Source organism: Peromyscus leucopus, chromosome 10 (genome assembly GCF_004664715.2).
Source record: "Peromyscus leucopus breed LL Stock chromosome 10, UCI_PerLeu_2.1, whole genome shotgun sequence".
NCBI classification, from domain to species: Eukaryota; Metazoa; Chordata; class Mammalia; order Rodentia; family Cricetidae; genus Peromyscus; species Peromyscus leucopus.
The window spans coordinates 51,420,174-51,445,703 of record NC_051071.1 but is presented as its reverse complement, the minus strand read 5'-3'; the positions used below and the strand labels follow the sequence as shown (position 1 = coordinate 51,445,703).

Sequence of the window (25,530 nt, the reverse complement as noted above, 5' to 3'; positions counted from 1 at the left end):
CTCCAAGTGGGCTGAACCCAAGAAAAATTGACTGAGAAAGCACCATGGGAGGGCTCTGTAGAAAAGGATGGCTTGGGAGTGGCTCCATTGTTCAAGCCGTATTTTGGCAAAAATTATGGAAGGGTGTAACTCAGATAAACTTGGAAAACTTTAATAATTGGTTAGGGTGTTTTTTTTTTTTAATTTAAAGAATATACTTAAAATTCATTCTTTGGCTTTCATATGCGCATACAAGGTGTCTTACACCTATCCAACCCAAATGGTCTGTTCTCTTCCCTCCTGGTTCCTCTGCTTCACGTCTTTTTATTAAGTTTTTTTCTTTCACAATTTTATATATTTGCATAATATATTCTGGTTACTTTTCCACCCACCCCTTATTTCCCTCCCCTTCTTACAAATCTCCTGATCATATTTATTAGTTTTAACTTATTTAATGTTCCACAGAGTTTAACTAGGTCTACTTGTGTGATCCTGAATTCGGAACTAGCCACAAGAGCCTGGTGGGCTCCACTGTGGTTGTAAAGCTGGATATCATGCCTCTCCTTTCCCAGAGTCCGCTAGTTGTTAATGGGGCAGCAATCAATGAGCTTCTTCCTTCTCTGTACCTGTCAGGAAGACCTGACTTGTGTCAACTCCAAGCCAGCAGCTGCTGGGAATTCATGATTGCCATGGCCATGGTCTGCTCAGAAGATGACATCTCACAGACCTTTTCCTTTTTTTTTTTTTTAAACAATCCTTCTGCTGTAGTGTTTGGTTGGGGAGCCCCCGGAGGCTCTCTATCAATACAGGCTCTTGCCATAACCCAACAGAACCAGCTGATAAGACCCTATTGCTGAAGACACTACACACCTTAGATGCAAGATCTAGAGAAGTCGAACTGGAACTGGACTGGAAACATCCTCCCTGCTGGCTAGCTCTCTGTGCAGGAAGGTGCTGTGGAGGTGGCTGTGGGGAGAGGAGGGTCTTACCCAGGGCACCAATGGTCTTACCCAGCTGTGAATTCTATGAACTATACCAACCGGGCAAGATGTGCTTCTCACAGCAATAGTGGCATGTCTGTTACGGAGATAACCAACCACTCCATGCTTGGGTTTGAGGCCCACTGTTCAAGAGGAAACCCTTACCTAGTACTGTAAATCCTGTCTAAGACCCATTACTGAAGAGATTTTAGGCCCTAGAGTGCAACCTAAGACTGCTGTTCAGCAGAATTCACACACTATCAACCTACCTCCTGAGTCTCTGTACGTTTATATCCACGTGTAGAGGCTATGCTTAGCCTTAAACAGAGACCCCTCTACTTGCAGTGAAGGGAGGCATATTGGCAGAACTTAGGAAGTGACATCTGAGTAAATCAATGAAGTGCTCATTGTTCTCCCAGAGAACACTGGGTAGGGCTCAGTGAGAAAGTCCCCACCCAGCATGCATAAGGCCTTGGGTTCAAACCCCAGTACTGCAAAACAAAAACCATACTTCATCCTCAGCTTTTAAACAATTTGAGTTTACTTCACTACTAACTCTTATTTTCTAATTTGTTCAGCCACACAATTGATTCATGAATCTGCACATGGTAGTATTGGGGATTTACAGCAGGTACAACCAGCTGATCATTAGAATGTAATTTTTGGTTTTTGTTATCAGCTTTAAATTATTTAAACACTGGCTTGTGGCTGCTGCATAAGGGGACTCTTGCTTGTATTTCCCCAATGACACTAATAACTTCCAGACGGGACAACAGAAAACATTTCGGACAGTGGAAGGCTTCCTTTCTATAAAATCAAAGGCAAGTCTGTGTTGAAATTTTTCTTCTGAAAACATTTAGTTGTAAAGATTTTTGTTAAAAGAAAAGAAAGGAACCGGTTTAAAGCACATGACTTAAGTGACCATCTAACCAGGTGGGATCCTGCAGCAGCGCTCTCCACCCTGGGCGATTGGCACTGGCTGGAATCCTCATTGCCCCGTCCTAACCCACTGTACGTTAAAGCTGTAGGAGGCGGTTCAGGGGTCAATTCCATCTGGATTCCTCATGGTGAAGAGCTCCTTGTTTGCAGGAAACAGAACTTTTGCTGGGGGCAGACCGACACAATTAGAAAAGATTCCTAAACCTGGTGCGGTGCCGTATGCCAATAACTGCAGCACTAGAGTGGAGGCATGTTCAAGGTCATATTCAGGCTATATAGCTACTTCAAGACCAGCTTTGGCTACATGAGATCCTGTCTAGAAACCGCAAACATACATCAAAAATCCACTGTAATTCACAACTAAAGTTGGGAAGTGTTCACCATAAGGCAGACAGGAGACTGGGGGTACACCCTGACCCCCTAAGCCAATCATTTGAACCTTTCTTCACCTGTTTTTTCTTTACAAAATGAGGTAGGAACGGTAGACTCCCTTCAATTTTTCCCAGTCCAAGAATATTTTGAGTTACGCCAAACCCCTACAGCAGCATTCGGACTGAAGAGCACACAGCCTGTCAATGACTGCACGATATTGAGGGAGAGAACAGGAAGAAGTTCAGGTGTCAACAGGAGTCTTCCAGGTTTTCATCTGCAAAAAATATCAGTCTCTGAATGTGAACTCTTGGGGGGGGGCAGTCACAAACTGGATTTACTTAGACCAAGGGCCTGTGTAAAATGACTCGTATGTGTTATCACCCACATTATGTAGGTTCTAAAATTATGTGTGTCAGTTTGAACTGTCAACTTGGTTAATCCAGAATTGTATTTCCCACAGTCCTCTACCTTGAGGGTTCTAGACCAAGATGGGCTGTGCTGCTGTGAGACATGGGAGATCAAAGCACAGGTCCATTTTCCCTGAAGCTCACCTTGTCCAGGTGATGGAAGCACGTGGTAATTCCGGTGTCCCTCCTCTGCTTCCGCTTCCAGCTCCTTTCTACCCTGGCTACAGAGCCACCAGTGGTCACTATGGCAACGGCAGCTTTTCCAATAGTTTCACACCGCTCTTGCAGGCGGTGACTGGAATCGTAGATGGCTGGTGTCTCCTCTGGAGTCATCACCCTCCTTCTGGCCCTGACTTCTCCAGCCCCACAGCTGAGAAAAAAGTCTCGTCTCCCAAGCTCTAGAGCAGCTCTTCTTCCAATTCAACCAAACCAAATCCCGAGGGGACACCGCTTTCCTACCTATGTATGGAAAGGGACAACCAAGCCTAGGCCCCTACCAGAGCGCCACCCAGGATCGACATGGCAGGGCTTGAGGGTCTGACTCAAGTGTACAAGACATGAACGGCAACAAAAGAAGGACAACTTCCAAGTGCACGTGCAGGTGCCGGGTTGTGCGGTGGGAGAAAAACGCAACGCGGACCTTGATTTGATAACTTGCCTGAGATTGCTCACAGTGATGTGAGTTGCCTCTGTGTATGTCTTTCCTTGCTAGGTCACCAGCTGTGACAATGTCCAACCTACAGGCTGCCTTAGGGGTAAGAATGGCGCTCTGGCCTGATACAATCTTGTAATGCCAGATAGTGTACATCCAACGGGAGAAGCCCGTTTCGTTGACGCTAACATTCATACCCTGTGGAGAAGGGTCCCAACATCATGACTATGTGGGCACTGACACTGGAGGCAGAACTAATGTCTCAAAAGTGACTTTGCTAACGGCGAGGGGACATGCACACTGAAGTCACCATTACCCTAGCTGCAAAGCCAAAATTCAGAGTTTGAAAACAGACACCATCAAGACACAGGTGTGAATTATCTGTTTTATTGCTTTCTTGTTTCTTACTGTAGATTCAAGGTTTTTGAACAGTAATAGTATGTCCAAAATTCAACATTTTTAAAACATTCAAATAATAAAATACAATGTGGGAAGAAGCCCTCCACTGTTACCTCCTCTAACTACCCCTTGGTGGAACCACCTGAAGAGAGGCAACGGGAAGAAGGTTCATGTTGCTTTGTGGAGAGGACAACTCTCCTCTGACCCACGAGCGGGAGGGAGTCTTAAGTACCAGTTGTCAGTTGGTGTCCCTATGAAACAGCCAGGACATCCCAATGACCCCAAGGATGGTGGTCCCCCTTCCCTCCCAGGCTTAAAAGGCTTCTTTCCTACAGGAGAGCTGTAAAGACTTCTGTGGAACTGGAGGGCCAACCAGCAGAGCACGGGGCAGGGCCAATAATTCCAATACTCAGCAAGTCTGCCGGGCCACTGGCTCTTCTCTAAGCCTTTTGTTTGTTTTTTCTTTTTTTTTAAAAAAAGCGTGCAGCACACATGGGTGACGCTCTCCACAGGACCAGCTGAAAGCAGGGTGACTGTGAGCAGCACTCTGCCTGAAGGCACAGGGTCCTCGCCATCCCAAGGGAGGAGTCACTGTGTTTTGAGTGCTTTTCAAAACACACACACACACACACACCCTACCTCAGAAAAACTGTCAGCTGCCGTACATCTGATTGCAATTTCAGCCGCGCTCCTTTGGCAAAGTTTCAGAATCTCAGGAGCCCCTTGACCTCTTGAAGTGCTCTGCTCCTTCCATGAGGAATCAGCTTCCCAAGGGGTCAAGGCTCCAAGGAAGACATGGCTGTGGTACATCACTCAACAGACAAAAATAAATAAGTGACCCCATAGTGTGGATATGAAACAGTCACAAATAAATATCTCAGACCCATAGCTGCGGGTCACACACTAGCAAGAACAGGGAATCTAAAACCTGTGATCTCCTTATGAAACATGTATCTACCATGACTTGAAAGGATGAGCAAAAACATAGGAAAACTGTGTAGAAGGCAGGCTTCTTCAGTACCAGTGGGAGTGCCTGTGGAGTCAATTTAAATAACCCCCTTCCATTCTTTCCCCACGGTCACCTCAGGTTTCTGTAAAATTGGACAAAGACCCACAGTAGCTCACGGTGTCCCCGAGGGCATGGTCACAGGCACCTTCCCTGCAGACTGACAGGGATCACGCTTTAGCCTGAGGAATTATTTCAAGCCCTTCCTGCTTCTGAGACACGGGTGCCATGAATGCTCTCTTCAGACAACGTGCCTCTGGAGGAGGAGCAAACACAAAGGTACGTTTATTCACGTCCATGCCGTCTAAAGCTACAACAACCAGGACTGGAAAGGGGAGGAATCTGAACCGAAAACAACACGAACTCTGGGACTTCTGCCCTCCCAACTCCAAGGCTGAGCTCGAAAGCATCTGCGGGCTTGCGAGCCAGTTTCCTTCCTGAGGAGTCCTCTCTCTCTTCTCTGCCTCTCTCGGTTAAGGCCTGGACAGTGTTAGCGGTGTGCAGTCTCTCCTGGGAGCCGTCAGTCACCTGTAGGTTGGAGCTGGGTACAGTCCGGCTCCTGAGTGCTGGGCTGAGCACTCTGCCTCTGCAGGTCCTCCACCATCTGCAGCAGGGCGGAGCGCTCCAGCTCCAGGGTCAGCGCAGCCTGCTTCAGCTTGCTCTCGCTGGTTAGAAGCTTCTCCACCGTGCCTTCAAGGCTTTGGATCCTAGCATTTGCCACCTGGAGAACGGGAGGAGAAGAGAGAATGTACTTGCCTGTGATTGATTACACAAGAGCGGGTTGCTGTGAAGGCCACCACTCAGCCTTGGGGGACTTTGGAGCGGGGTCTTGGCAGAAACAAGCCTACTGATGATCAGTTCTGGTCACACAAGAACTATCCCAGCTTCTGCTGCAGGCAGGCTGGGCCCTGACAAACACCCTGACATTCTCCTGAATCTTCTTCCCTGGTGTGGCCCTTCTGGGGACCAGGGATTGAGAAAGCAGCATCAGGGGACAGAGGGAACTGGACCCCCAATCTGTATGCTGGGAGAAGGTGACGGCTCACGTACACACAGGACGCTGTGATAGACCAGATGGGAGCACACAGCATGGCCTAGTCCAGCTAACTGTATGTCTATCTACACGTACAAACTGATTTCACATTCACAGATGGTCAAGTGGCTTCTATGTGACAGGCCACTTGTATTAGGGACAACTCTCTAACCTCAAGTCTGTTTTTCTTATTTTTCATGGAGTAGTAAGACATCATTACAGGAAACTAGGCATTTTCCATGAGACACAGAATGCCAAAAACAGCATTCTACTGAGAGGTTTCTCTGTACTGTTGCTTCTGGCCACCATCAACCTCGGTAAAGAACAAGCCCTGGCCTCTCTTGGGGATAAAACATTGTCTTTAGGTCACATCCTTAGCACCCAGCATGTACCAGGCCAGGGATGTGCTCCATCATCCCTAGCTCCTATCTCCGATCCACTAGGGTAGGCAATCCAGGGGCGGTAGGCTGTAGGGACCTGAGAGGCGCTCTGAGAGCCCTGAAGCAGTTCCAACATTGCAGTTCATGCTCCAGGCCTTTCTGGCCTGCTCCTCAGTGCCCAGCTGTATTTACAGCACTCTGGACACTAAGGGGTGGCCTACCTTTTTAGTCCAGGCCAGCCCCTTTAGGCGTGTTCCATTTATTTTAGCTAGGAAAAACGGAACATCTATTTCCCCACTTCATTTTCAAAACTGGGAAAATTGTATTTTTGAACAAGACAACCCTCGTGCGAGACAGAAAACCTGTGACTCTGAGTCTAGCCCCTGTTGTAATGCTAGAATTCTGAAAACCAAAGGGGAAAAGACTGGAAGGCACAGCTCATCGGGCTCAGGGACGGGGTGGGCATGCCTGGTGCGTGTCCTCAAGTGGAACCCTCTCATCTCTGGGCCTGGCTCGTCTCTGTTCTGAGGGCTATGTAGCTCAGGGAGTGCTACCCGGTGTGTATGGTCATTTCCCTGTGGCTCAGTAGTGAACCAACTCGCATGATGTTTTCAATGGCACAGATGGCAGGTCTCCTCAGTAGACTAGAGAAAGCATGTCTGGGTTCTCTCAAGATCTGGTTCCCGAAGCCTTTCAGCTGGGGGCTAGCTGATTATTGGGAAATGCTCCCGGGCCTTTCTACTCACCACCACCCAACACACAAAATCATCTTACGAACGGCAGGTTCAAGAGTTTCAACTCTTGTTTCTGGACAACTAGGAGTTTGAGTCAACCTATTTTTACTAACAGTCAAGTGTAATAGACAAAGAACGTTTTAGAAATATCACAAGTACTTTATAAAAAAACCTGTAATAGCATTTCAAATTTTGGAAAAATAATATTATTTCTAATCTGTTAATTTAGATGACATACATACGTTAATCTCAATTTGGCATTTATAGTTTGAGAATCTATTAACTGTCAGAAATAATTTCTGGTACTAATCTATGATCACTATTCCTTTAATATATTTACACATACTTGAATAACTTGTGCCCCTTACAAAAGTTAAAAATACCTTTGAACTTCAAGTTCTGGCAGAATGCATGTACTTTGTAGACACTAAACTTAACTTTTAAATGTTTATTTACTCAAGGTACTTGGATGAAGAGAAAGAAATAGTGGAATACTGAAAAACTAGCACATGTTATTTGAAATTTACCTCACAGCACCAGTTACTGGTGCACGATCTTTCCATATTCTTTTTTTTTCACAGAACACACATACATCATACTTTTAAAGAAAAGCACACCACACAGTCTGTGTGGTGATTTGTTTTTCTACTTAATGCATCACGAACACGGCTCGACACACTCACAACAATGGATGAATGTTCTGTACTGTGAATTATAGCGCAATCCAGCAGAACTGTGAACAGCGTGCTGGTACCATTTTTCTCCCACCCTCTTCTGAAGAGACCCCCCTATGCTTGTATGCATCCTATCGGGATGCGGGGCCCATGTCACTCATCTGAGATTTTGTTTGACATTGCTTAGGGCTGCAGAAAAGACAGTACGTGCTCACAGTAAGGGAGGAGAGTGTAATTTCCACTGTTGTCTTGGCAAGCTAAATGTTAGGAGCCATAATTGTTAATGGGTTTCACTGTGACATTCCCACACAAATGTACACTGTGCTTTGGTCATGTCTACCTTCCCAACTACTCCTCTTCCAAACTACCCCCATCTTGCCCTCTTTCCCAACTCCCCCCAGGTCATCTTTTTTAGTATTTCACTCCAGTGTTCTTTCTCCACATGAGAACAAACAGGCAACACTGTACATTGCTTGGCTTTTTGTGCCACATCAAGTTTTCTTAAACATGTATAAAATAGATAAATAGGACTTCAGTCTGTCCATCAATTATATGAATAGAACCAAGCTACAAACCAGGTAAATTTTGATACTCCAGGGGAAAAAATATGTACTTTGAGATCATACTGAAAACCTTCTTACATAAAAAGCATGAGATACATATGAGATAGATACTTAACTTCCAGAGAGGACCATGGGAAAACGACCTCTAAACAGCACAGGGCCCTAACTATATAACACCACAATCCCTCGCCTGCGTTTCTGAGAAGAGCAGTGTCCAATTCAGCTTGGGCCCGGCCCGGCCCAGCCTAGCCCAGGCTCAGTAACCACAGTAGGCTAGCAAGACCCGAAACCCTGCAGCCAACTCTCCTAGAACCACTTGGTCCAGAGAGGAGGGGATCCAGGAGGCACCTGTGATCACGAGTTATCATGGATGCTTTCTCTGCAGTATGCAGGTTTCTCAGCAGTATCTGCAACTCCCTCTCCTGAGACAGAAGCAGTGTCTCACTGCTTTCAAAACCCCAAAAACGAACATAAGCATTAGCCTAAGAAACAAATCTAGTGCATACTTCCGCTTGTGGTAAGCTGAATGCTTCAAAATGCAGCGTGAGCTCACTGGGAGGCGCTCCCTTCATGGCCATGTCAGGGGTCCACTGCTGACTTGCAGCCACTGGAAACGACCGAGTGCACGATGTGCCTCTGTGGGACCGAGCAGGCTCTTTGTCCCCTATGACTTCCCTCAGGCGACAGCTGAGACTTCCAGGGAAGAGTGTACATGGGCAAATTTTCAGTAAGGACAAATTACGCAGTTGGCTTAAGATGTGCCTGGAGGTTAGGATGGGTGAGGAAAACGTGCTTTTGTGTGCTATATGCAGTAAGGATCTACTAGTCTCCTGTAGTAGAGCCTGCTGGGAGGAAGGCATTTGAGGCAAGCCCTCTCAAATGCCCACCTTTCTTACATCATGGATAAACTCATGCCTGCGAGGTGGCAGCTTCCTATGGAGAAAAATCAGAACTGGATAAGGATGGAGAGCATATTCTATGGAGCCCAGAGACGCCATGGAAAATCTATTTTAAAAACATCCTTCCGTATAATAATTTCTGAACACTTGACACATTCTCTCATTTATACTATTAGCAAGGAGAACACAGGGTTACTACTTAGTGCCATTGACTGACAGAGGAGCCACACTCTGCCATGAGGTCTTTCCTCTGCTCCCATCACACTGATGAGGGACAGGCCTGGCGGCCATGTGCATGAGCCTCGCTGGGTCCTGCATGCTAAGGACCTCTGGACTGTGTCCCAAAGCTCATTCCCTCACCTTTCTGCATGCACTATTTATACTGCAGCTCTTCTGTGTCCTCACCTGCATTTACCCACTTAAGATGGAAGGTTCTAGAGGAGAGAACTGTGTCCCACAATAAACAAATCTTTGCATTTGTAGCAGACTTACAAATAACTATCGTATGTTCTGGTTTATTCTGCCAAACAGACTTCTATGTCTCTCCCCCCTTTAATATCTCTCCAAGGACCTAGCTTGTTTCACCCCCAGGCAATGAAAGCCCAGGACTGTCTCATCACTACTCAAAGCACAATTGCTGGCATTCAGCATCCGGTCTAGTCTCTGGGCCGGTCTCCTGCAAAGCTAAGTGTAGAAAAGCTGCTCAGAAAGCTCCAGGACTGTCTGACCTTAGCAAGGACAGTCTGTCTGCTCCATAATAAAAGGGCCAATTCTCCTGGGCTACCTCTGATCGCAACTACAAACGGCGCAGGGTGGGAAAGGTCCTCCAGGCCTGGGAAAGGCCAGGCTGCTGCTGCCTTTGGTGAGTTAATGAGCGACTACCCATGGAGGCTCGGGAAGCGGCTCGGCAAACCTGCTCTACCTGCAATTGTTCCAGGAGGTCAAGGTTCTGTTTGCGCAAGCTGCTGTTGGTTTTCTCCAATTTGTCCATTCTTTGGTTGTCACTGAGAGGAGAGGAATCAATAAGTTCTTCTTGGAGCACGTGGTACTCAACCTCATAGGCCTGCAGCTGCTTGGCGATGTCCATCTCAAACACCTGTTAGATACAGAAAAGTCATCAGGCTCCGGAACTAAGACAAGCTTCCCACAAGCACAGGGACCCGTATACACACTCACGCCAATGTGCACCATGACTGGTAATACCCATGAAAGACAAGGCAATTCAGCTCTGAGAAGGTCATGATTTTATATAGCGAAGACAGTAACACACATCTGGAAATAATTCCAAAGGATAAAATAAGCATAGGTCCTGATACATTTTTTCTAAAATGCCAAAAAGGAAAAAAAAAAATTTTAAAAGACTTTCAAGGGGCTAGAGGGAGGGCTCAGCGGTTCAAAGCATTGGCTGCTCTTCTAGAGGACGCAGTCTGATTTTCAGCAGCCACATGGTGGCTCGCAGCCATAACCCCATTTCAAGGGATCTGATGCCCTCTTCTGGCCTCCATAGGCGCCAGGTACTTAGGTGGCGCGCGCGCGCACACACACACACACACACACACACACACACACACATACACACACCCATACATATAAGTAAACAAACAAAACAAAAACCAAACCCCAAAAAGACCTTCAACATTTTAGTTTTTGAGAGCTGCATGTTTTCTCTGCAAGCTCTATTAAATACACTGACTATCGGTTAACATCATGTCCTGTTGCACAGCCACCAGGTCCAAGTTCAGCTGCGATCCAGCTGGGTTTTCCAAGTTGCGAGAACAATCAAGTCACGGAGCTGTTGGTGAGAAAGTCCTCTGCAGAACCGAGCCAGCCCCAATTGTCACCCACGTGGACGAGTGAGCACAAACAATGTCTGAGCTGTCTCTTCCCACAACAGCAGTAGTGGTTGGTGACAGAGCCACACGTGCGAAGCAACCCCGAAGTGCGGAAGTGACTCAAGGGGCAGTGTGTGCACTTGACGATGAGGAAGTGACAGGCGGCAGAGAGGCCAGCAGACAGCCATGGGGCTGCGCAGTGCAACCCCTGCTCTGTGGGGAAGGTAACCCTGCAGGTCGAAGCCACTCGGCACAGGACCGTGTTAGTTACTTTTCTTGTTGCTGTGACAAAATGCTCAACCAAAGTATTGAAGAACGAAGGTTGTTTTGGCTCTGTTCAAGAATGCTGAGTCCACCACAGCGGCGGAGCATGATGGGGCTGATCAGAGTGCATCCACGGTCAGGAAGTGGACAGAGACGGACGCTCAGCTCACTACCTCCTTCTCATCAGCTTGGACCCCAGCGCCTGGGATGGTGCTGCCCACATTTAGGCTAAGTCTTCTCCCCTTAACTAAAGGAACCTGGACACTCTGTCAGGCAAGTCCTGAGGTTTGTCCCCTAGATAATTCTCTTATCGAGCTGACAGGGAGTAAGTAGTAACTCTCACAGCCCTCAAGGTGGATCAGGCAGCTACAATCTTCTAGAACAAGACTGTTAGTCCAGAACACTCTCCAGCGGGTAAGGTCAAGGCTTTTGAAGGTTGGAAGCAACTCTACTGCATTTCCTAGTTAATGAAACAACACCCCTCAAAGCCTTGGAAAGCCAGCTTTCCCTGAGGGCCCCCACAAGCACTGAGGCTATCTTCCAAAGCCCTGTCACTTTCTCCCCATGCCCAACTGTTTTACTGTTCTCTTTGAGATGAAAATTTCAGCTTCTTAGTTTTCAGGTTAACTCAGTGATTAATACTAAATAGATTTCAAAAGTCATTCTGTAGTGACTAAGTCACGTGCTATCTGTATCTACCTGATTTTCCTTTGGCCCGAGAGTTACTGTGAATTCAGTGGGGACTACCATCCCATTTCACACCCCTGGTGACTGGCCCAGGCTATGACTGGCAACTCTCTGAATGACTCTAACAACTCACGCAACCTCTCGGGCCTCAGTTCCTGACCTCCTACTATGCGCAGTAGCACAGACTTCCCAGCACTGAGCTGGGAACCAAGAGACAGTTCACAAAAGTCCCCAGCGTATGCCTGGGAAGCTTTCATCAGAGCGGGAGTCTGTTTGCACACTTGTCAGAAACCTTCGGATTTTAACCTCACATCTGAGCAGAACTACAATGGACGTGCATCGTGGAGCTTCTGAGCAAGGTGAGCAGGACAAGAACCACCGTGAAACCAGCCTGGGATGGCACACATGTGTAATTACTAATCAGGCATGAGCACCACACATGCCACTTTAGAGCTCATTTCCTGTCCTGGGATCCTTAGCAACAAAGCCTTTTCTACAGACTGATAATGTGTTAAGGTTAAGGCTGACTACAGGCTCTGTAGCCTTCTGGGCCTCCATCAATTCCTAATAAATATCCCAGGTCCTCACTGTCTAGTTTCATTGCAGCAGCATCCGGCCGGTCAGAACACAGTCCGTGACTGGAGGTGTATCCCAGGAACGAGAGCCCTGCTCCCTGAATAACATGTACGACTCTTGGGCCAATGCCTTGGGCAAGGGGTTGAGGAATAAAGGGACGGCAGGGAGGGCCTTTTAGTCTTACATACCTAGAAAGCACAAGAGGCCGGCTGATGGGGCCAGTTCTTAGCAAAAAAGGAAAAACCAAAAGCAGGAAGGCCTAAGGTTAAGGCCTGATTCCATAGTGGAATCTCAGAGAAGCCCAATCAATGAGCTGAAAAGAGGAATATACATTGTGTGTCAACTGGAAAAATCAACATGTATGGGGGGGGGCGACTCACTTCTTGGACAAACATAGCTCCTCCCCACTGAGCCCTCGATAACCCATTCCCTGAGCATGCTCACTCCACGAAGCTGCAAGGACCAGCCCTGGTCTTCTTTCTTCTGGGTATTCTCGGATGTCACTTGATCTTCGAACACCAGGGACCTCGTGCCCGCCACTACCCTGCCTGTCTCGGTTTCTCCAAGGTTTTCAGGAAAGCTCCTGAATTTTAGTGCTGAAAAGAGCGTTTTCTTCTGTTTGTCAAAGCAGGAGTTATTCATTTCCTTATGTTAGGTGTTCTGTCAGAAAGTCACCAAAGCACTAAAGCTACGATGTAGGAAGCAGGACAATAAAAGTCACCAGTACAGCTTCCATCAGCTTCACCATCACAAGCACATTCTTCTAACCGTAAACAGAACATCAAATATTCCATCCCAGTCACTTTTTCACTTAAGTTTATGTTCTAAGGGCTTTCTCATGTGGTGCCATGTTCCCCATAACCACCAAAATAAATGGCTTTATGGTTCTTTACCAACTCAGCATACCACAAACATATCAGCCCATTTAGTAAATGTTGGACATCTTGGTACTTCCAATTTTTTGTTATTACACATGACAACTCTAAGAAAATTTCCTTCCACACAGGGCCTTCCTGGTGTTCTGGACCAGTTCCTAAGGACGCATTACAATAGTTGGGGTTACGGCACCAGAAGGGTCTGAATGTTTTACTGGCGTGTGATGCCTATTGCCAAACCACTTCCCATGCAGGAACAATCAAGGTAGAGTGCCACCAGCGTGTACTCACGGGCCAGATGCTGCATGCCCTTGGCATTGCATACTGCTATTAGAGTCAATTTGTTAATCCAGCAGGGCAAGGCACTATACGCTATGCAGAAATTTAAATTACGCATGAAGCTCAATACTTCCCCAGACATGTGTCTGCTGGATGGCTCTCCCTGTGTGTTTATGTTCTTGCCTCATTTGCTACTCAAGTCTCGATGTTTCTCTGCAGTCTCTCAACATGGTGTAACTCAGGCCCTGACTGGCGGCTTGCAGAACCAGCGACATACTTGGGACGTTCCTAACTTCTAGGCCCTTCCCCAATCTGTGGGTCTCAGTGGCTATTAGGGCAGGACAGTAGAGCAGGCTGCCTGGGTATCTGAAACAAAGGGGCATACTGTCTATAGTCGATTTAAAAATGATAATAAAGCTAACCGAAAGTCAATCTGATTGTGATTATCACAACACGTGGCAGTGCTAAGAAGACACTTGTCCCCGAGGCACTCCACGCTCCTGATGAGACAACTCCTGACTGTCCTTTTACAAACGACTCATTTCGGCCAGTGCAGTGGCTCATGCATGGAAGGGCACAGGGGCCACCCTGGGCAGTACCTTCTCCGAACACAGGGACTTTGTCAAGAATGGATTCTGCCCCACAAGGTCAGGGACAACTGGGAACTTCTTCAAGAACGCTGCTCACGGCACAGCTTCCAAGCAGTCTCGTGGATCTCATAAACCTTCGGATTCCTGAGTCGGCAGGGCTGGGTGGGGCCCAAGATTCCACTTCTAACAAGTCCTCGCAGGACCTGACAGTGCTGGTCTGGGACAGCGGTGCAAAAAACTGAGCCAGGCTGCAGAGGCTGCAGACCTGCCTCTCAAAGCAGCCCGCTGACACTGACGTCTCCCGCTGTGACCTGAATCAAGGCTTCAGAGTCAAGAGTACTCACTGGAGTATGACTGCCACTCTGGCCTCGCAACACTCTTTAGTACTGATAATTCCCAGAGGGCCCCTTTCTGGGTCAGAAGATGCTTATGGCCTACTGCATTGTGAATTGTGGAGAGCACAAGACCACACTGAGGAAGGCGACTGGCTTTGGAGACCCTAGCTCTTCTGTCCCGGACAGTCAACCTTGGAGATGCCTCTGATGCTGCTCCCAGCATGTCCCAACTAAGCCAGGGCTCTGGAACCCTGTACGTACCCAGACACTCATCCAGGAGCCTGCTGGGTCCCAGCTGGGTCCCAGCTGCTCGAGGAGTCCACAAAGGGCATCTAATGAAACAAGGTTAAACCGTCAGAGAGGGTATCCCACCCTCCCACTACGGCTCCCCTTACACAGGCTACATGCTCTGTCATTATCCAATAACTGCATCCATCACTCTTCCACCAGGAGGACTTCCCAGGTTTGAAGCTGGGAGTTCCTGGGGCCGCTGAGTGATCTGCTGCACACCTCAGACTCGCTCTCCAGTCTCTGTTCAAGACTTACATACCCTCTCGAGGGGAAGGGGCGGAGGCCTGAGTTCTCAGAGGTCAGGTTCCATACTGAAACACGAGCAGGAGGAGGGCAGCTAGCTGCCTGCACTCTTACCCGTCTTCTATCACGACTATTCCTGGAATGAAAGCTGGGTTCCAGATGTCCATTTCACCCAGCCCACACCCTCACGACCTCAGCACAACGATGAACACCTCTGGCACTGGAATTAACTACTCTCTGTTCTCTTCTCCCGTGCCTCTGGCATGTGGCTCAGCCAACTACAGCCTGCCTTTCTAATGGTCTATTGTAACATGGCTACGTCATCCCTTTACCTGCTGCAGAGGCGGAGCTGGGTAAATGCGGCAGAGGCCTTCTGAAAATCTGAAACAGCGCTTATCTAACCTCCACACAAAAGTGCTGGCCATCCAGAATCATCTCATTCTTCTAGGCCCAGATGGATGAAACTATGTGAGCTCCAACACTCAATACCCAGCACCCCGAGGTCTCCCCCACTTAGGCCTTGCCATTGCATATGGGGTGCTGTGCCTGCCTAATCTCATTGAAAATGGAAACTGGAATACCATGACCTAGATCTGCTAAGGAGTCTGGCTAAGTACTGCATGTTAAGTTCAGAGCAGTTGCCTGAACCAACTCAGGTACACAGATACAGACTGTTGTCTTTCTGTGTGGAGAATCCTAAGCTTCTAATACTGAAAGGGAACCTGATGTGTAAGGTGTCTGGTGCTCCCAGTGAGTACAGTTCTTCACAGAAAGGCGGCGAGGGGGGCGGGACGACAGACAGACAGACAAACAAACATTATTTCCCCTTTCCCCGAGGCTGTATACTCAGGAGGTGGACCAATGACCTGCCTTGGGACAAGGCTAAGTCAGCACTCACAGGACACAGATTCAATCTAGGCAGCCAAGACTCGGGGTTTACCTCAGGCTGTGAGACATTAAGTCTATGCAACAAAAACTGCAAGGGGAGAGTAGATTAGTGCAAACATCAGAAATGGAGAGAATCGAGAGTTAGTCCTGTATTAAGATGTGGTGTGGGCAGCTGCTGAAGCACTCTGAGGGGAGACGCACCCCAAACCTCACCTCTCCCCTCGGCAGCAGCGGAGTGAGGACAGGCCAGCTAATTAGCTGCTCTCTGTCCTCAGGAATGTGGACCTGACTGCATGAGGTCATGTGTAGATTCAGATTCCTTAGGACCTGGCAGAAAAGAAGACCCAGCCAGACCCATCGGTCCACACTGAGCGACCGTGCCAGGCAGGTGAGAACTGGAGCCATCCAGTTAGCCAGAGGTAAGTATGCACACTGCGGACAAGAACTCCTCACCACCATCGGCCTGTGCAGTGTGCAGAGACGCAAGGTCATGAGCGACAGGAAGCCCTCCCTCTCCCTGGCCAGATCTGTACTTTCATACTAACCCTGAGGTAGAAGAAGAGCGGGTGAGAATCGCAGAGACTGCATCTGGCTGCGATTCACTGGACTGTGCTGAGCTATCTAAAGAATGATCAAATCCTTACGTAAGTATTTACTTAAAAAAAAAAAAGCTTTATTTCACCATCTGTGTTTAAGTGACTTATCTAGATTTTATCTACAGAACATGTTCTAGGCTTAGGAGAGCTGACTGCTGACTCTGCAGTGTGGTCCACGATGAAACCCCTTCCAGTACATTCTGTGTGATGCTTTACTTTGCTTGTTAATGCGAGTGGACTGAGAGATGCTGGGTGATGAGTGGAGCCAGGCTCTGGGTGTGTCTGTGCGGGTATTTCTGGAGAAGACCGGTGTGTGGCAGAACAACCCCGGGAGGAAGTCCTATGTGAGCAGGACCATCCAAGAGGCCGGGTTCGTCACACAAAAGCAAGAGGAGGAAGCCTTTAAGCCTAGCAGCTGTCATGACCTCATGATGCCTGGTCTACATAAGTGAACTCCAAGGCCGCCAGGGCTACACAGTGAGACCCTACCAGAGAGGGGTCGGGGTAGGGTGTGGGGGAGAAGCAGCCGGCAAGCAAGCTAAGTTCCACTGCTCCTGGGCGACGGTGGCTACTGCTGGTGCCACCACTACAGACCCCAGACTCTAGCTGCTTCCGCCGTCAACCCACAGTTCTCCAGGAGGATTGCAGACCTTCCGTTGTGACCAGGACTGCACCACTGCTTTCCCGGAGACCTCTGGCTTTGGGAACTGAAGAGCTAGCAGATTCTCTGGCTCAAAGGTACGAAGATGGCCATTAAACCACCCAGGCTCCAATCATGGAAGGCAATGTAACAGCCCCCTCCGAATTATGACATAGTCTGTTGGTTCTGTTCCTGTAGAGACGTCTCATCAATACACTCAGCCACACAGACTCTGCACACTTCTGGCGGTGACCCTCGCACCCCTAAGTATCTCAATCCTTCTTCATCAGCAGTCATTACCGGAAAAGTCTCTGTTCTATAGAACGGATATTGGCTTCTACACCTAGCCCAAACCATTCATGATCTGCTCTAGGTAATTCTCAGCTAATTCTACTCAAAACATCCACCACTTCAGAGTAATGGTTCTCTTGCATATGGAAGCTAGAGATGCCAAAACTTTCCAACAGTAACAACAGAAGAGCAAAAGAATGACATGGAGCAGATTCATGAAATCAGCCTCCTATTGATTACAGGAAAGTCATTTTCTGAACATTGCAACTAGTGCCACTGAGAGGAAAAATCAAAGCATTCATTTTCACAAATCTGGTACCTTACAGATGTGTGCATTTCAGAAGGACAAATGACAAGGAGGGAAGCCTCTTACATGACATGAACTACTGATAACTTGTCCTTGTTAGCACACTTGGCTTCCCGCTGCCTTTTGCCTTTAACACACACAACATACACACCCAGTCATACGTTTCGTCTTTTGATGCACATCTGTGATCACACAAAGTGGTCAGAACCAGCTCCTCTCAGAAAGCGACACTCCAGACACTCCCCCCCCCCCAGGCATTTGGAAGGCCTGGGGCGGTCCTTACCTGATTGATGGTCTTCTCCATCTGCACTAAGCCCAGGTTAGGGAGTGTGTTCTTTATGAAGTCCACTATGGTTTCCAGATTCTCGTGCTGCAGAATCAAGGGCTTATGGCTTCCCAAAAGACTTAAAGCCACTTTAAATATGACCTCTGATCCCTGAAGAAAGATCATATCTAAGAAGACACAGAAAGTCAGAGTTAAGTCCTGGCCAGTTCCTGATGAAATAACGTTCTCTTTTTCTCTTCCTCACACCACAGAGTAGAAGGGTAGGAAATGTAAGCCCAAGTTACAAATTTTGTTTACTTTTAAAAAGAGACATTTCAGACAGAGTTGTCAAGACAATACTGCAAATGATAATTAAAACCAACAGATAAATATATAACTTAAGTTTTTGTCATAAGTTCAGATAAAAATTTTTCTACTCTGAAAAAACAATTAAATTCAAAAGAATGTCAAAAGTTGAAAAAAGTTTTATTAGTTTATGATTTTTTCCATGAATGCTCTAGATTTTAAAGGAGTTGCCAAAAGATGTTTAAAAATACAGCTTTTATTTATTTGTGTGTGTGTGTGCGCGTGCGTCCGCGCGCGCACGCATGTGGAGTGTGCATATCTATACACTCATGTGCACTCACAGAGGGCAGAAAAGGGTATCATGTGTCCTCCACTCCCTACGTATTCCTTTGAGGAAGGGTCTCTCGCTGAACCCAAGGCTCATGTCCTGTCTAGGCTGGCAGCCAACATGAAGGATCCTCCTATCCCGGTCCCACTCAGGGCTAGGGTTACAAGCATGTATGGGATACCCAGCTAGTTACTCTGGGCCTCATGACTGGGTAACAAGAGCTCGTGACCACTGAGCCATCTCTCCAGCCACTAAAACATATTTTCAATGAGCAAAGCCAAAAGACTCTTGAAGACAAGAAATTATATTTTGAAATAAAAAGATGGATTCAAAAGATGCTTAAAGCTTTTCACAGGCCTACAAAATTTCAAAAGCACACTGAACTTCATCCTAATAACGGAGCCAAGAGCCGTTCTTCTGTCTGAGGGGTTTCATGGAGGGTGAGGCTAACTCTCCAGTTCTTGTTGTGTTTTCTCACAATGGCTGGCAAACCACAGCAATTCCTATACTGAATTTATACAGTAGGACGAGGCCAGCAAGCAGGAAAGACAACAGGCTGAGCCGCTGTCCCCAAGGTCTCCCCTTCTCTCCAGGAACTGGAGCCAGTACAGAATGAGAACCAGTGTCCTGGGACTAAAACACAGACAGGAACACTGGTTACTGGGTGACTCAACTCAGCCAAGTTTGACCTAGTGACTGGAATAAAGTTTAAAAAAAAAAAAAAGACAAAAGTGAAAACAAAAGTATAAATACACCCAACTGGGTCAACCAATCTCAGTCTCTCCTCCTCTGATACCCCCACCCCACCCACGGTGGAAACAGTGAAGAAACGGCAACTGTCCAAGCACAGAAATCGAGGCAAGCCAAAGCACCCCAGAGAAGAGTCCCCGAGATGCCTCTCCATGTGGGTCCGAATGACAGCATGTGAAAGCTGCTCACAAACTGGAACACCAAGGCTGGACACTGCCGCACAGGTGGGAAACTGAGGCACAGGAGGACGATGACTGGTCTGTAGGCCTACTCAGCAGGCTAGCTCTCAAGAGGCCTTGGGACGTTAACCAAGTCATTGGCCATGTGCACGGAGTTGATGGCAACTAGGATGGCCTGTGCTGGGAAACAAAGGCACCACACCTGCTCAGGGCTCAGGGTGGCCAACAATGGGATGACCTGCTTCCTTCTTAGGGCTGGTTGGTGAGGCTCAGACACTAACTTCAAGATCTGAGTGCAAGGCAATGTCAGTGGAGAGTCCTGACACACCCACATGTAAGTCTCACCACTGGAGAAAATGAGAAGATGGAGGATTAGTGCTACAGGATTTATTTTTATTTGTGTGTGTGTGTGTGTGTTGTGTGTGTGTGTGTGCGCGCGCGCGCGTCAGAAGAGGGCATCAGATCCGCTGCAGCCGAGCTACAGGTGTCTGTAAGCTGCCTGACGTGGGTGCTGGGAACTGAACTCGGGTCCTCTGAAGGCAGGAAGTTCTCTTCACTGCTAAGCCATCTCTCCAGCTCTTACAGGATGTATTTTAAACAGAAAAGTTTTGTAACACCAAACAAAATGATAAAGTTCTATGTACTCTGAAAAACGTTTAAACCTGATTTTTAAGACTGTAAAAAGATGTTATCTATAATCCAGACCCACTATTTCTGTTTTGTTCATTTTCCCATTCTCACACATCTGCATTCGGGAATTAAAAACAACAGCAACTGTCCTTGGAAAGCCCCTGCAGGCAAGCTGGCGGCTGTGTGGGTGGGGAGGTCCTGCGGTGGCCGAACTCTGGCCCAGCTGTCCATTTCCCTCTTCCCTTTCTTCTCTGCATGTTCAAGGCATTCAGAAACAGGCAGGAAATAGAGGGCACCTTAAGTTCAGCTGAACCCACCATGCTGCACAGAATTTGCTGAGAGCAATACAAATGACTACTTTCCCTTGGAAGACATTTCCACAGCCCTGGCCCTGGGCTCCATCACACCTGGGACCGCTATTTACAACCCCATGATCTGCAAGTGCAATTTCCCTTGGTGACCTCATTCAAAATCTCTCTTCCAGCCACATGACTCTGTCCAGGGCAACCCCACCCTCCCCGGAACTTTCTCCTAGGAGGCTGCAATCCTGTGGTCATGCAGCCTTTACCTTCCTATCACAAATGTGACTATCACTGTTCAGATTTTACAAACACACACTGTTGCTACTGCGTTACACTGCTTGTGGAGCAATGGGTGCCTGGCCATAGGACAACTCTCATTTCTTACTCTATTTTCATCCTAAGGCTTCTGTGCCTTGTGTCAAGTCCTCAGCTTTATGCTCTTCACTTTATCTCCTCAGCAGGACATTCTAGAGGGAACAGGAGCCCAACTCTGCAGCTGCTTCCTCCAGCAGGCCAGCTTCCATAAAAATGTGGTCATAAGGTGAAGAGAGCAAGCATTTCTTTTCTTTCTTCCTTTCTTTTAGATTTATTTTACCTTATACATATGTGCCTGTGTGTGGGTGTGTGCCTGTGTGTGGGTGTGTGCATGTGTGTGCAGGTTCTTCAGAAGGCCAGAAGAGGGCGTCGGATCCGCTGGAGCCGGAGTTACAGGTGGCTGTGAGCTGCCTGACGTGGGTGCTGGGAGCTGAATTTGGGTCCCCTGCAGGAGCAGCATGTACATTTAACCTCAGACGCCATCTCTTCGGAATGAGAGCAAGTGCTTCTTTCAAGGTCCCTGTTACACTCAGACTGGAACTATACGGACCATGTGGTCCAGACAGAGGACTGACATCTAGCCCAGGATGGGCACCATGAGGTCAAGTGTCATCAACACTGACGGCAGCTGCCCTCTCGTGGAACATGCCCTTCTTTCTATTAATTAATACGGAGCTTTGCTGGTGCAAGCTGGGACTCTGACTGCACTGATTTGTTTATTTATTGAATGTGTTTGCATGTGTGCCATGGCACTACTCATGGGGAAGTCAGATAACTTGCAGGACTGTTTTCTCCTTCCTCCGTGTGGGCTCTGGGGACTGAACTTCTCATCAGGTTGGGTGGCAAAAACCCTTAGCTAACTGCTGAGTCATCTTGCTGAGCTCGCAAACTGGAAATCTTCTACTCATGTATAAAATAGAGAATTATCAACAAGGTTCATTTGCTTTACGATTTATTTAGACTTAAAGGCTTATAATGGAAAAGGTCACAGGGCAGAAGACTCGAGAGCCTGAATGGCATGGACTATGCAACTTAACTATTGACCAGTGTGATGCTCGACAAGCAGGCTTGCTCACCACTGCTATAAATGGAAATGGTTTTGAAAACTATCTTTTCAGGGGGACTGACCAGCTGAGATGGACTACTGAGATCATGAGTCAGACAAGAACCCCTAGTACAGCACAGAGCTGCAGGACCCAGGAATTTTGCAGACATTGGCATCTTCAGGCACACTGTATATAAAACTCGAAGACTCATCACTCCTTTAGAGAAAAACATCCTGCCTGAACTGGCTTCAGCTTTTATTATTAGAACTGAAGTCACGAGAACGTGTTGCACAGAGCTCCAAATTACCCGGCAGCAGAAAGGCTCTCATCTCCAGGGAGGAGGCTGCGTGTTTTTCCTGTCCTTCATCAGCTCACACAGCCTAAGATTGCTCTCCTAAAGCCCGGAACTCTTTCTCTGCAGGTGGTGGCTCCTGCTTGGCCCTGGGCAGGAATGCCTCACTCATCCCCCGTGGCTGAGTCTGTGGTCAGTTCAGCCCCCTTGGCAGAATTTCTACCACAAACCATGGAATTCGGCTTCTCAGCTGTTTCCAGACTGTCTCTGAATCTCAGCTCTCTGCTCAGTTCTAGTCCTCACATGACCCACAGAGCTAAAGAAAGGAGTAAGAGAGAGAGTGTGGGGGGTGGGAGTGGGCTCTCTTTCCTATTTCCAAGGTAGAGGAAACCAAACCTCAGAAGCTGCTGAAGAACGACCAAAGCCCACAGCTAGAGACACATCCTGTAACTCCTCTGTCAGTGCAGCAAGCGCCCAGTTTTGAGGCTTTTATTTTTTACATATGGTCTAAACATCATGAAATCTCACAATCTGCTGAACCATAAGATAGCTTTTACTATCCATCTTCCTTAGTGGTTTCCGCCCTCCCCACCCCGCCCCCAAGCAAGAAAATAATAATCAGTTTGGGGAAAGAGTTATGCAAAGAGCAGTCATGAGCATTTTAAGAATACAGATTCCTGTCCTAGAGGGAAAGTCTTCAAAGGTTCTTGTGGACAGACAGAGGAAAAAAAAGATAATAAACAGTCCAGCATTCTGCTGGGAGGGGAGAGAAAGACAAGTGTTATGGGCTGGAGAGCTGGCTCAGTGGTTGAGAGAGCTTGCTGCTCTCCCAGAGGACCTGGGTTCAATTCTGAGCACCCAGGTCAGGTACTTTACATTATTACCTGTAACTCCGGTTCCAAAGGATGTGATACCCTCTTCTGACCTCTTGGATATTCACACACATGGCAGACACTCAAACAGGCACATACATATACACATAAGTAAAAATAAATAAAAAACCTAAAAGCAAGTTTTAGCACTTTTAGAATCTAGACTTGTAAGATGTCTATTCAAAGTTTATGCCAAGTAGTGTACAATCGACGCTTCTGAACAGTCCCTTAAGATCCTCTCCAAGGGGCTGGAGAGATGTAAGCCCTTACCATGTAAGCATGAGGAGCTGGGTTTGGAACCTAGTACCCGTATGAAAATAGGCTATCATGGCGCAAGCCTATAATCCCCGTCCTGGAGAGGGAGAGACGGGAGTTTCTCTGGGGTGTCAATGAGGGACACTGTCTCAAAAATAATGTGGGGAGAGGTAATGGAAGACATCTGTCACCAACCTCTGGCTGCCACATGCATGAGTATGCATAAGCACACATACATACATGTATGTGTATACACACACACACACACACACACACACACACACACACACTATCCTCCCTGGTTCTAAAAATAAAATCTTTGAAAGTAGGAGATTACATGTGCTTGAGAGTCAAAGAGGTGACTAATGGGAGGGAAGGCCGTGTGGAGCAGGATCAGACCTATACTCACAAGGTAAGGACTCCTAGCACCCAAGCCTGACTAGACAGAGAACCAAGCATTCTACCACAGGATGACGACAGATGCTGCTCAATGACAGAAGGCTGGGTGGCAGACACATGGAGGAAGCTCACCGAAGACCCTGGCTACAAAGCCGAGTGGGAACTGTGAGGCGAACACGGTGAGAAACCAGGGAGCCGCGTAGAGGCTAGGGCCGATCTCCTGCTCTTCCAGGTGGTTGTAGAGATCTCTGTGGTAATCGTGGAGGAGCCGTGACAGCTGGTACATCTGGATCTGTAGGAACACACATCCACAGGGGCTGGGAACTATGTACTATGTACCTAATACATGTATGGACTTATCTCATGGTGGGGGTGGGGCGCGGGGCGGCGGCGCAGGATCCACTGACTTCAGTGACTAGCATCTCCACAGCTTCCGGGGAACAGGCTCTCACGGGTCAGTGGAAGAGGCCCAGAGTGATCATGCCGGGTCTGCTCTGCTTCCTTCGCTGCCCCCTTGAGCTCCCTGGCTAAGAGACCGAAATGCCTGCCTATGAAAGCATCTCAAAAATTCCCTTACACATACACATTCTTAGAGAAACTCCAACCAAGGGGAATCTGAAACAAAAAGCTCCTGCTAGGTGGCAGTGAACCAAGGTCACCCTCATCACGTTTCCAGAGAGTGAGTCCACTGTCCGTGCTCAGCAGCCAGTTCTCACTGGACTCCCAGAATCATTCCATCAAACCAGTTCCTTTAGGTTTATTAACAAACACAGATTCTGGTCAACTTAAGAATGTTTGCCTTAAGATGAATAAAAAACCTTTTCAAGCTAAAGGTCTACTCTGGGGTCAAAGGTCACTTCTTCAGAGACTTCTACAGCTCTGGCAGAAAGCTCACCCCAGTTCTGTGTAGCCTGTGGCTCACACAGGTCCACATAGCATCTCATGTCTGGGCCTAAATACAAAATAACCCAGAGAAGGCCGGAATCGGACAAGATGCTCTGGGTTGGAGATGTACACCGGAAACTAGGAAAGTGAAATACAACTTAGACTGTAAGTTCTCTTCAGCATCCACCATGGCTTCTGAATAGAAAAGCCTAATTCTGCCGAAGCATGAAAAAGCTCGTAGAGCAGGCTGAGTGCCAAAAAGCCGAACCAATCCACTCTGGTGAGAGGGGCCGCACATCAAGACGGTGGAGGAGGAGCCTGACTGACTAGTCTCACAGTGGGTGGCTTCCCTTTGTGAGGTTCATGTTCATAGGGTTCACACTTACAGCAAGAGCCAAACGGACTTTCAATAACACACACTGGTGTTTTCAAACCAAGTCCTTAGCCCCAATGGTACATCCTAAAGCCCCAAGTTCTGGAATCCTCTTGGGAAATGAACTAATGAACATGTCCCCCAACAGTTAAGCAATGCTTAGGGACACGCCGACAGATCAGGGCACAGAGCTTTCTCCACCTCTGGAAAGCAGCAAACCCAGTGCTGGTCAAGCTAGACACACTACTGTGTTGATCTCTCTCCTTCCTTCTCTTCCTCCCTCCCTCCCTCCCTACCTGGACGCTGGGGCTAGAATCCAGGACCTCACCGTATGTTAGGAAAACCCTCAACCACTGAGCTACATCCCTAGACTTTTGTTTTTTAAGACAGGGCCTCACTACATAGCTCAGACTAAACTCATGTGTATAGGCCAGGGCAGCCGAGAACTTTGGATTCTCCTGCCTCCTAAAACTGGGGCTTACAGCACCAAGCCCAGCTTGGTTTTCTCCGGATAAACTTGTTCATTCATCAAATACTGACAGGGTTTCTATTCCACTCCAGGCACTGCTAGAAACCAGGGGCACAACCTGACACAATCTCCTCCTTTCACTAAGGAAATCAG

The 25,530-nt window shown here is 47.8% G+C and overlaps 1 protein-coding gene across 4 annotated transcripts in view; it reads right to left on the bottom strand.

The window, feature by feature from the left end:
• Window positions 1–3,700: 3,700 nt before the first annotated feature.
• The window catches only part of Tbc1d1 (TBC1 domain family member 1), a 198,287-nt gene continuing 176,457 nt past the window's right edge, over window positions 3,701–25,530 (bottom strand). For all 4 annotated transcript variants that reach the window (XM_028868133.2, XM_028868134.2, XM_028868136.2 and 1 more), the window contains 4 exons: window positions 23,783–23,942; window positions 17,995–18,164; window positions 9,940–10,113; window positions 3,701–5,455 (listed from right to left, as the gene is read on the bottom strand). In XM_028868133.2, coding sequence (XP_028723966.1) covers window positions 5,255–5,455; window positions 9,940–10,113; window positions 17,995–18,164; window positions 23,783–23,942 — 705 coding nt within the window. In that variant the 3' untranslated portion in view covers window positions 3,701–5,254. The remainder of the gene's footprint in view (window positions 5,456–9,939; window positions 10,114–17,994; window positions 18,165–23,782; window positions 23,943–25,530) is intronic.